Source organism: Streptopelia decaocto, assembly GCF_964273445.1.
Source record: "Streptopelia decaocto genome assembly, chromosome: 2".
NCBI lineage: Eukaryota > Metazoa > Chordata > Aves > Columbiformes > Columbidae > Streptopelia > Streptopelia decaocto.
In genome coordinates, this window is record NC_138655.1 from 33,655,594 (window position 1) to 33,668,508 (window position 12,915).

The 12,915-nt window shown below is 37.7% G+C and overlaps 1 protein-coding gene across 1 annotated transcript in view; it reads left to right on the plus strand.

Annotated features, from left to right (window-relative positions):
- The first annotated feature begins 341 nt into the window (after positions 1–341).
- UBE2W (ubiquitin conjugating enzyme E2 W) overlaps positions 342–12,915 on the plus strand; it is a 36,767-nt gene continuing 24,193 nt past the window's right edge. The window contains exon 1 of the mRNA XM_082045127.1: positions 342–496. Coding sequence (XP_081901253.1) covers positions 440–496 — 57 coding nt within the window. The 5' untranslated portion in view covers positions 342–439. The remainder of the gene's footprint in view (positions 497–12,915) is intronic.

The window sequence follows — 12,915 nt, forward strand, 5'->3', positions numbered from 1 at the left end:
TCAGCGCGAGCTCAAGGACAGGGCCCACCCGGCCCTCCCCTCGCGCATGCGCGGCCGCTCGCCCGGCGGTGCGGGCACGTGACGGGGAAGGGGACGGGCGCGCGACGCTGCGTCTCTGTGGGCCCGGGCTGGCGGCGCAGAGGGGAGGGGGAGGATCCATCATGGCGTCTATGCAGGTGGGGAGCCTGCGGCGGAGCTGGGGCAGTGCCGGGGCGTGGGGGTGCGGGCCGAGCGGCGGCGGGGGACCGGAGCCGGGAGGAGCCGTTCCCGCGGGCGTGTGCGTGGTGGTGCGCTGTAGGGAGCGGCGCGGGCGGAGTAACCGCTGGGGCAACGGCTGAGGGAGTCGGTTGTGCGGCGGCAACGCGGCCGCGGGCCGGTGGCCGCTCCGCGGGGCCGCGAAGGGCAAAAGGAGGTGTAGCAGAGCCGGCCCGGCGCCGGCATGGAGCCGAGACCCGCGGGGGCAGGCTGTGACGGGCGACGCTGGGCCTCGACTGTGGTACGGGAGTAGGGAGCCGCAAGGGAGGGCGGGTGGGGCGGGGGAGGAGGGCAGGGGTACCGGGCGTCTAGGGGAGAGGTTTGGCAGCGATGTCCCCTCTCCTTGGGAAGGTGAGGGGAGGGCGAAGGGATCCATCTCCCCCTCGGCAGGATTTGAGGGGGCCATGGCCTCGCTGGCCGCCATGGGAGGTGTTCGGCTCGCTTCCCCCCCCCGCGATGTGGCGGCCGCGGTTGGGGTGGGGGGCGGTCAGGGAGACCCTCCTGGTGACACCATGAGGGCGGCATCGAAGGACGTGACCAACAGCTCCAGCCTGCCAGGCGTTTCTGGGGTTACGGCACTGTAATTCTCGGGTACAGGGGGACTGGGACAGACAGGTATTGTCCCAGGCCGTGTATCTGTGTTGCCTGTGGGGTGCTCTTTCTCTCGGTAAAATGAGATTGTAGTGTGGTGTTAGTCCTGTGGATAGATAATGGCTGGTGTAGTTGGTTGGATGGGGTTGCTGTAGGTACAGTAGCACGAAACATCCTGCTGCTTGACAGGTATTTCCAGCTGAATTATTTATTCATACCTTCTCCAAAGGAGTTCTTAAATAGTAGCTACAGAAACTGCACTGGAGGAATGGATCACTTTCACTGTGTGCTGCTCTGAGTGGGTGGTGATTTATTGTGACTGAAGCAGGGGAAAGGATCACGTGAGTTTTGTGGCAGTGACCCCTCTTTATTTTGCCTGTAACTGCTCTGGTGGTCCTTGAATTGTTAGTTTTCCGTTTTGTTTTTAGATCTGGATGATCTAGCACTTCTGTTTTCTGCCTCAAACTGCTGCTTCTTTTCTTTTCTTCTTTCATTTTGGTCCTGTATAAGTTATATTTTTTTGTCCCTAGTAATTGAAAAGCCCAGAAAGGGTGTACAAAATGAATGAAATTAGTTTAATTGTCCTAATAGCCTGGATTTAGCATAGCTAAAAAGAGTTAAAATTGTAAGGCATTGAACTTCATGGGGTAGAAATTCTTCTATGAGGTTTAGAAGCATAAAAAAACATAATGTGTCTTTCTGAGTTATTAAAATAAAATGGGATCAAGAACATACTGTACAGAATGTTCTTTATGTAGTAGTAATTTAGACAGTCTGATCTGCCTTCATTTTATCAGCTCTATCTGGCAAATGTGTTTTTGTAATGTTCTCTTTTTTTTTTTTAATGTTCAGACTTCAACAAGTATAACTGCAAAACAGAGGCAATAATTAAGTAGTATCTTTTATAAAACTGTGTGAAAACTTTAGGGAAGTGACAGTTGTGAAACTTGCAGGAGGCACTCCGTGGGACTTTGTATACCTGTGCTGTGTTGCTGTCTCTGGTCTAGGAAATGATCTTCTACAATTTGCCTCACCCTCATTCCTGTTGCTCCCTCTTTAAAGGGGAAATAATGATTACAAATTAAATGAGGTTATTTAGGATACATGAATGACAAATGTTGCCTAAAAGTAAGATAAGTTATGTGTGGAGGTAGTACTTGCTTCCTGAAAATATGACGATGCCATAAGTCTAATGTAACTGCATTCATTTTAGAAATACCAGCGGTAAGATGGTAAGATTACACTTTTTTTTTGTTGTTTTTTTTTTTTTTTTTATAGTGTTCTGTTGTCTTTTGATGAAAGATTCAAGGAAGTTTATGGAATTCTTTTTGTCTGTGTGTTGCTAGTTGTGTAATGTTATGGCTTTTTTCCTGAGTTTAGTAAATTGCTAGTTTAGTAATGCAGTTTAGCAAATTGGAAAAGGAATTGTTTGGGAAATTATTTTAAATAAACTGTAAAAGTAAGTTTCTCAATAGTAGACACCTTCACAGGTGAACAAGATTTCAAAGCTCTGAATTCTTCTATTAGTTAACATTTAAATTATTTGTATTTATGATAAGAATGCAATATTGGTACACTAAGTAGGAGTTAGTCACCTCTTACATTGCCATATAAAATTATGGCAGTTTATGATGCCTTGGGTTAATTACATCTTATTTTTACAAATTCACCAAAATTTATCTGATTAGCTTAAAGCTGGAGTTATCTGATCAGTCTAGGTCAGGGTACAAATAAAGTTTTGAAACTGTAACAATTTACCTCTTTTTGCCAGTGGCAATGAACATACCCGTGAAGGGCTACTGCAGTGCAGTTGATGCATAGCAACTTGTAAAATTTGAGAGTTTGAGGCTTTACTTGTATAATTTAAATTCATTGTGATCTTTATCTGTATGGACATTCTTTAATGGTAGTTTTCTGTAACACTTTTCTTCTAGAATAATAGCAGCCAATGTTGAGAAGATCCTGTGTTTGTTTTTTAATCAATGTGTTGCCTAAAGTGGTGACTAATTTGCCACTGCTGGATTGGTTTAAACCTGGTTTGCATAACTTCAGGTAAATTATGTTTTTTTTTTAATTAAAAAAACAGCCCCCCCCCAAAAAAAAAAACAAAACAAAAAACCAACAAACTTGAAGGAAAAGCTTCTCCGCGGCAAGATTTTTTTTTCCCAGAAAAAAAACGAAGCTTGTGCAACTTTTCCTGGAAAAAAAACAAACACTGAAAATACCTGCATGAAAAAACAACCAAACAAGAAACAAACACAAAAACAAAGAAAAAACCCACAGAAATATTATTGGAAGTTGTCACTAGTGTAGAACAAGTGAATAGAGTGAATTTGCTTTGGAAAATGTGGTATAGCATAGTTAGTAATCTGAAGTCTTAAAGCTACATATAAACGTAAAAATATGTCAACTACTGAAGAAAAAAAGCATTTAACAGTTGTTCTTGGAATAACTGGAAATGCAGAACTTGCATTAAGAATAGAAGAGCAAGTAAAAAATAGAACCAGGAAATTTCAGTTGAAAGTGTATGGAATATATTATTGCCTTACAAAGTGTTAGATAATGAATGCATTTCTCCCTCAACCCACAGATATCAACTATTTGCATCTTAAACTTGAAAGATTTGCTTTATCCGTAATGCTGACGTTCTAGCTACTACCATTTTACGTTTCCTCTCCTTTCATTTTTAATACCATGTTACTTCAAACCATGAATTACAACGGGAGGTATTTAAACAGCTTTCACAAACACATCTGTGGGAACAGTTTTAGGTTTACATTTTATCCCCAAAATAACCTCTGGTTGTTCCTTTAAAATTAGTCACATGAGGTTTATACATGTAGATATTTAAATCTGATTACATACAGAACAAATGTAATTAATGGCACAAACAGCTTTAGTAGAGTGTAGAACATTAGCCTTAGCCTTTGCCATGCGTTTTTGTTATCAGGATTATTATTTTTTGTCCTTGAGAGCTGCCTGTTGGTGGGCTGCCATCAAAATACACACATCAAAATACAAACTGCTGCTTGAAAAGTCTTGTTACAGCAATAGATTTTTTTTTTTCCAAAATCTATATCTAAACAGACATTTAATAAAATAATTGTGCTAGATGACAATGCAGAATTCACGGTAGCTTGAGATCACCGGAAAGTTTTGTTACAAAACACAAGACAGTAGCAGCACAAAAGCTTCCCACAATTTTCACCGCATTTTTTTTCAGCCAGTGGTGTAAAGGATGGGGAGAATGTATACAAGCCATTGAAATCTCAAGAAAAGTTGAGTTGTAATTACATTATAGGAAAATATTATGCTCTGGATATGCCTACTTTTGGTTAGACTTCCCTGGTTCTGTTCTTTACTTGTTCTTTTAGTCTCAGTGGAAGTTCTGTGCTTCCAGCTGTCTCAGAACAATTTCTCATTTCTTAATCTTTCTTGATATTGACAACATTTTTATTTGATAATTTGGAAATACTTTTCTCTTATTTGGTAGCATTGTTCAGGAAAAAGTTCTGAACCATTTTTAATATATCTTCCAAAAAACCCTGGACAAACCTAACCTTAAGTGAGGAAAGCTCTCAGTCAGCTGGAACTTACGTGGTGATGCGTGTTCTGTACTGTTAAACGTAATAGTACGAAATGCTATTTGTGTTATTTCAAATAAAATATTTTAAAAATAAAGATTAAAATGAGTGTTTATTGGTAGTTAGTAACAATTTTAATTATTTAGTGGTGCCATTGGTGAAATACTGTTGAAGATAAATATTTAAATCACTTTTTAAATGGAAAAATGGTAGTACCATAATTGAGACCAGAATGAGTGGGGAGTAAAAAGGATTTCTCCTGTCCACCAATAGTTTGTTAGTCCTTTATGTAACCTTCAGTTATCAGTGTGTACTGATAGGTGGTATATTAGTTTTGGCATATAGCCATGCTACAGTGAAATAAGATAAAGGCAAAATTTATAGTTATTTTACCAAGATGAGTTAGTTTAGTCTTGGGCTTTATAAATACGCTTTTAAAGTGAGTTGAATATTTAGTGAAGTTTAAAATTTATAGTCTTTAAGTCAGTAAAGATGAATAAAATCAAAGTTACATCTTTAGGCCCAAAGGAGTTTCACTTGTTTGTGTAAAAGAGAGTTTTGGGAGCTCTGTGAGTTTGTAATTAATAAGGTAAAGCAGCTTATCTCAAACAATGTGCAAAACTCAGTGATCAAGCACTTTCTTTAATTGTCTGCTCAAATTCTATTGAGCTATGACTTTCAGACTAAAGAATATGCAGCATGTAATACATAGGTATAGGCTATACCAGTGAATACTCCTAGAGATTATGTGATCAAAGAGAAGGAATAACTTTCATTGAATTTACCCATAGTTATGGCTGTGTACAACAAGCACAGATGTGTTCGGTATAATGCTCCTGTCTCTGATGTAGGCTTGATTTACTACTGAGAGATGAGCTGTCAAGCAGTCAGAGGTTAAAGTTCCCACTGGGGCAGAGGGAAAGAAGATGGCAAAGGTCTTTTGCTCAGTACTAGGAGCCAAAAATTCTGTGTATCTTGCATGGTTTTGAAGTAGCAGAGGACTGTGACGGAACTGTCGGATGGGGGTTGGGTTTTTGCCTTTTGAAGGGAGGAAGAGACAATATTACCCATTAATTGAAACCTGTTGAAACTTCATTTATTTTAACAAAAATACAGTAAATAAATGTTTTAAAACAAAGAGAGCTAGTAAGCAACCTTTTGTGATAGACTGAAGATCAGGTAACCTGTCTTCTGTCTGCTTTTGGTAGTTGAGGGCTTTCAAAAGGTATTCTGGAATCTGTGCCAGCCTCTACAGTTTTTTTCTTTGTTTGTTGTTTGTCTTTCCTCTGAGGTGACCTTAGTGGTTGGAATGAAAAACAAGCGTCAATCTGGGGTGGCAGGGGAAGAAGGGAGAGAACCCCATCATTTGTGATCCCGGCAGCAGTATTAATGTGTTAGAAAAGAAAGAACAGAAGTTAACGGTGGTAGAGCAGGAGTTGTGAGACACTTAGTTATTTTTGATAACTAATGATCTGATTGAGCATACTAGCTATTCATCCTTTCATACACAGTATTAAAAAACAATTGTTTCTGCTTGGGTGCTTACAAATACAAAGTTATCATCTTTTTGTATTAAACCTTAATTAAAAATACTGCTTGAAATAAGAAAATCCTGTATATATGTCAATACATTTTGATAATACTTTACTAGAGTATATCAAATATTGTCTCTAAAAGTGTGTTGGAATAAAATGCTTCATGGAATTTGATGCTACTTGTTCACATAAATTTATTTATTTCTTCTTGATTAGAAGTTAGTTGCCAATAATGAGAAGGGACAAGGAAACTGAATGGATTGAGATTTCCGAAGTTAGAAATGCTCTCCTGGTCATATTTAGGGATACAGGTTGATCAGTATTTAACTGTTGTCACAGTTTGCAGCTTCCAAGGTTTTGCCCCTTTTCTTTCCAAAAGACTTCTAGTCAGAATACAGCATTTGATCTTGGTTATCAACCTTTGGAATGTTTTTTATAAGAATAAGAAATGCCCTGGTAAATATATGGTTGCCCTCATTGTGCCAGCCCTTGCTGTTATCTTAAATCTATTTCTTTAACTGAAGCAGTTCAAATAATGCCAGATTTTTGTCCTTAAAATATAAAATTTTTTTGTTTGACTTTTTACTACTGTGTGAGGCTTGTTGCTGGGTGTTAGTACATTTGAAGACTCCATTTATAAAACAGATGACTGGCTGTCAGTTTCATTTTATTCTTCATTAGTGGATTTCACTCAATTTGCTTTAAAGTGACAGGTTCATTGTAAAAAAAAAAATGGATTATCTGGCAAAAAGCTTGTAAGACTGTGGAGTACAGAGTGTTTTTTGTGTGTGTGTGTGTAGTCATTGGTTTGTCTTTAATTACACTGTAGTTCCGATTTCAGGTTGATCTTGTCTTAGTTTAAGACAAGCATATTCTTCTGTGTAGAAGAGGGCTGTGTTGCTTTGACCTTCTAGTCAAATATTTTAGAATATTTTGGAGCATGTGAAGATGATATTCTGTTATCAAACTGAGAAGTCAACAATCCTTCCTCCCACCCCCCAATCCATAACCTAATTAAATTTTTAAATACTTGGAAGAACAAAAGATTAGTGGTGAAAATTTATTTCTAAGTAGCTTGCTAAAAGATTTATGTATTGCCTTTTGGTTCGTTTAAAAACAGAGAAATGTACAAAATGCCTGACATTTAGAACTTGAACTATGGGTTGGTCTGGGAAAATAACATTAGAATTGGGTTGCCAGATGTTAACATGTTTTATTAGAATGAGAAAGAGGAGACTAATCTGCTTCTGCATTCTCAGTACGGATTGAAAACCTGATTTTCAGCCGAAAATAGATAAAACTGAAAAACAATTCTTCAAATCACGATATTATTTTTTTGTGGGCAGAGTATTTTGTGAAGCCGTTTTGTTATGTGTTCTGCTGAAGCTTTAATTGGGCACATCCAGACAATTATCTTTCTGTCCTCCTCTGGGTCTTGATTAAAACTTACCGGAAGAACTTCATTAGGAAAAAAATCATGCAGGGTTGTGATAATCCAGTATCTGGATGGCTTATGAGTTTAAGAGTTTGGGCCAAATGATTTCACCTGAATTATGGGATACACTCTGCAAGATTTTTTTAATTTGTAGGAACTGCCATCTTTTCTTTAGATTCCCTAAATAGCAAGATGAACTGTAACAGGTAATTTTTTCTTGAATGTCACCATTTTTAATCTTTACCTTGTTTTTCTTCTGTTTGAGAGCTTGTTGGTGTTTAAAGTTAGATTTCTATCTGGAGAATAGCATGCTATTCCAGCAGTACTTAATGCCGCTAAAAACTTTTTTTTCTGTAGAGGAGTTTTGTTTGAAAAGCAGGACTCTCTACCCAGTGTTTAGAACTCCATATTCTGGATTTCAGGTCCTTTTCAGTAACAAATGTGTGAATGGAAGAACCAAAATGCTGAAAATACAGTTGTTACTGGTCTTAACTCTCTCAAGTTAGTATATTTTACTAGCAGACTAGCAGCAGCTTTGCTTATGAAACAACATGGTGGTGTTGGAAAAACAGCCTGCTAACAGCTCCTTCTGTTCTGGTACAAGGTTACTGTTTGCCTCCATTCTGTGAGGGAGCATTTTTGGGAAAAAAAAATCTCATGCATGCAAAAACTTATTTGAAACAAAAAGGATTTTTTTCTTTTTTTAAACATTTTTTGACTTGAATGGGGAGGAGGTGACGGCCCGTAGCTCAAAAGTGAAATGTAAATTCTTTGCCAGGACTTCATCATAGAACTGACAGTGCTTTTGTGCTAACAGAGTTTGCTGGGTACATTTACATCTTTGGGTGTGGAAGAGAATCATTGGTAGTTACTGAAGAAATATTTTTAGGTCTCCCTAGGGCGCAGTGGCTTTACCAGCATAAAATAGAAGAATGGAGCCCCTGTGGGATTAATTTTTAACTTTTAGCTGTTTTATCAGTTAGTTTTTCTTCCTCTTTGATCTCCAAGCCAGATTAAGGTTGACTTTACAGTGTCTAGGAAGGCTTGGCTTTGGAAGGCTACTAGTTTCTTTATCATTGCAACAAAGAAAAGGGAATTGGAGAGTGTGGAAATAGAAAGTTTCTAACAAAATTCAAGTGCACATGTTTTCGACATTCATGCTTCCTAGTCTGTGAAGTTGCTGTTCCATTTTTCAGTTTCTTCATATCCTCATGATATTGCCAAACTGAGCATGGCTAGTAGGGTCTCTACCACTCCAGGTGAAAAGGCCATCACATTCCAGCTTCATCATCTATCACAGCTTGTTTTAGTATTAAAATAAGGTGTGGTGATATATGTTTCCTTCAGCAGAAATTAACAGAAGCTGTTTGCCCATCTTCTACTTTTTACTCTACTGGTAGGTTTCTGCTCCACTGATAGAGAAAAATTGCTTTCCCCGCCGCTGTTTTCTGCCAAGCTCTTAAAACTGCCCTTAATATATCTTGTCTTGTACTGAATCTTCTTTTCAGTTTCATCAGCTCAGCTTTTCTCTCTATTCTATTCTTTCCCTAAAAAAAAAAAAAAAAAAAAAAAATCTCTAAACCAGACTTTCAGATCTATATTCAGGGTTGTTCATAAGTAGAGCGTTTAACTAAGGGCATTGTTTAGTTTACCAAGTTAATATACGACACATCTTGTGCAACTTTTCTTGAAATGCCAAAAAGTGTAGTTTCAAGATTTGCAACGATAAGACTGCTGAAGGTATGCATTGATCGTTTTTCAGCCTTATTTTTGTTGGATCATGTGCCTTTATAAAGTTTGTATTTTCAGCTCTGAGGAAATAATAAGGGAAGGTGTAGACACACAGTTGACCTTGATTGGATTACGGTGTTAATATCCTACTGCTAATCAACAGAGCCAGTGGAACGGTATATCTGTGCTGTGCTTTGCCCACTCCGGTTATGAAGTATAATATGTTAACTGAAACAATATTCATTGGCTATCTTGGTTGCTCTCAGCTGTATGTACCTAATTTGTACTTGGTAGTTACCTCTATGACTAAGAATGCCTTGGTTTTTCACTGTACACATGCTTTTGTTTGCATATAACTGTGTTAAAGTTTAACTCTCTAAGCTCCAGTTTTTCGAGGGAGGGGCAAAGCTATTGTAAGAGTTCTGACAATGGGCTTAGAGCTGGAAATAGACATCTGATATTGTGATATTCCTTTTTTAAAGGCATTGAGAAAGGCAATTTTCACATACCTACAAAAGCTAGGTATGTTTTCTTGGCGAGGAAGGAAAATACTTTTGACTGCGCTGTTGCATTGTGGGGGATTGTGCTTAAAGTCTGTCTACTGGTCTGGTCATAGATACGATCCTTGGTTTTGGTAGAATCAGAAAAAAGATCCCTGGTTTTGGGGAATATGGTGGTGATATTCTCATATAGGCTTTAGGAATATAGCTTATTGCCTTTTGAAGTAGCTGACAGGAACACAGATCAGTTAACTAATTTTGTATCTGTTAATAAGCATTTATGTGACCCATAACATCTTGCTCAATGGTGCATGGTGACCAATCTGATTCTAGGAGATGCATTCTGAAATACTAATGTTACCAACCTCCAAATCTCCTTCTGTCTTAAATTGCTGGCCTTTCCCTCTTTTCACATATTGCATCTTTTTATATGGTTCTGCCCTGTCTTTATATGGTTCACCAGGAATCAACATAAATGAGAATTCAGCTGTAGCTTTTGCGATGATACCACACCAGTTCTAGTGGTGGCTAAGTAAGATGTGTGCTATCTAGAAGGTGCTAGAAGCTGTTTGTTTCAGAGATGTATTTAATTTGAACCATGACAGACAGTGAGTGTCCATCCATCGGGATTGAAATGATAGCTGCTGTTGTGAGCTGTCTGTGGAGCTGGCAGGAATTTTAGTCCACTGACTTCCAGTTAATTTTGTGTTCTTTGCTCCATGTGCTTTGAGAAGTCTTATAAGCTTGACACTTTAGAAAATCTGTGGAGAATAACTGAAGGGGTTGCACAAATATTTGACAGAATTAACAACAGAATACAAGCCATCACTATGTCAGTTACGTCTCAACTACTTGAGTAAACTTTCTTTTGGAACTGATGTTTGGATTGGTGTTAAGCTGTGTTCTATGACTTCATCCTTGAATCATCCTTTCCTGTAGAGGTAGATGAATTAAGTAATCTTGGTTTCAAATACTTCCACCTTTTTGAACATACTTGTGTAAACTACTGGTTATGTCACTACTCTTGCCTTTTGCAGCTGGTTTTTCCTGTAGTTGAAGTACCATGGTGTTACTCAGTCTTGAGTTTCTCATCTTCCTACCCTGCTGTTATGTTTCCCTCTAGATAGTGAATATTTTTGATACATTTTATTTTTGCATTACTTGGAAGTGGTATTAAAATGTCTAAGCATAAAGTCCTCCCTCAAAATAAGGAAAATATAAAATTAAGACTGCTTGTGCATCCTTCTTTTAATCCCCCTTTATGTAAATAACTCCACAATTGCAGTTGGGTTGGTGTTGTTTGTTTGTTGTGGGTTTTTTAAAAATCTAAATATAAAGTAGAGAAGCAGGAAGGGAGCTTATATATAAAATCTTCTGGTGGATTAGCAGAAACATTGGAAAGATGATCTTGTGTTATGGAAATAACGATACAGCAAGCACAGCTCCCAAGAGCATGTCAATGTATAGAAGACGTCTATTTGGAGGTTATTGTGGGAATGAGTAGTTGCACTAGCTTGTATTTTGACTTAAAGGAGCTGGCTGAGAGGCTGAAAGCCACTTGAGTTATGTGATTAAAAAACAATATTCTTCATTCATGGTGAGAAAAATAGCAAATGTAATTCTGGTATTGACTTTAGATATGTGTGTTTCAACATAGCTAGAGATCTGTAAATAAAGAAGGACTCCCAATAATTAAGGGTGTTGAAGTGCTACAAGTTTCGAGAATAAAATACTGATGTGTCAAGCTGTCTCAGTATGGATGAAATATAGGAATAATTGTAAAAGTCAGTATGGCTACATGAAGAGCTATTTAATAACTTGGAGACTGAAATGGCTTTGTACAAAACAGAAAAGTGAAAATGAGTAATTACTGCTAAAGCTCAATATGAAAGAAAGGGACAAGCAGATGAATGAAATCTACCCATAGTGCATTGTCTTAAATGAGCAGATTTGAAAAGCATTAGGAAAGGTTTTTATAAATCACTAGAAAGATGAAGAAAGGGATGAGCCTGTGAATGGAAAAGGAAAACAGAGAATAGATGACACAGATACTTAAATTAACAATGAGTCAGTAAACTATTCTAAATAAAAAGTACAGTATAATTACCTTTTAGGCACTGGATGTTATGTCAGTTACTATGATTCACCTGTGTGAGCTGGTTTTCTTTTTTTGTTTGGAGTGTTTAAACAACTGAATCTGATTATTTTGACAATTATTTTGAGTGACTTTCCAGATGATATATACTATTTTTATTATTCTACTATCATGTGAGAGGGTGGCTTCCAGAAATCACTGTACCAAATAGTCTCTGATGCCTGTGTGCCTGTAGGATATAATAGACCATTAACTTGGGAGTTCCTAGATAAAAAGTAGCAAGAAAGAGATGAATCACATTGAACTAACATAGTTTCCTCTTCGTGTGCAGTAAGTATTGTAAAAGAGGAGCAGTAGCTGTGTTCTGATTGTATAAATATTTTTGACTTGCATTAGTGTGACATTTGAATAAACACACAAGAAAAATGTGGTATGAATCAGTGTGTGGGGTCTTTTTTTTTTTTTTATTAACTGCAAAGCCTGCTTATCAGGGTATCGCAGTTGTAGTTTGGTTGTAGTAAAATCACTCTCGTTCATCTGTGTGTATGACTGAGAGAGGGCATTTGGTTCTGTCAAGCTGAGTGGACCTACAAAAGAGTGTTTTGAGGACAGTCTGCATTGGCTTTCTTGCCATTTCTGAAAGAGGCTTGGATGACTGGGATATAAGTGTTCTTGCAAAATACATATTTGGCAACAAATGGAGGAGGATTCAAATTAATAACATGCAATTCAGTAGAGAAAGCTACAAACTGTTTAATATGGGGAAGAGATGGGAAAAGTATTGTGCTGCTACAAAGAAAAAAGAAATCTCTGGGGTATATTCATGTAAAGGTCATGATGAAACATTATTTTCTTTATATATATAAAGATAGATATTTATATAAATACATATATTAAAAATACAAATTAAGGAGACAGCCGCAGACCAGTAAAAATTAAATACTTAAAAAATGAGACTTGGAGAGGGGGACATTGAAGGAATTATGTGTTTAGTAAAGATTGGAGAAGGAGAGAAGTTGAAATAAGTAAAATAATTCTCTTTTGTAGCCATGAATAGTAAGAGAAGTAATTTGACATAATTTATTCAATTCAGCTAGATCTCTTACTGTGAAGAAAGTTCTTCCAATTATAAAAGCAAGAGATAGGGTGATGTGGACAATGTTAAAGGCTTTTAACCACAAGGATGTTA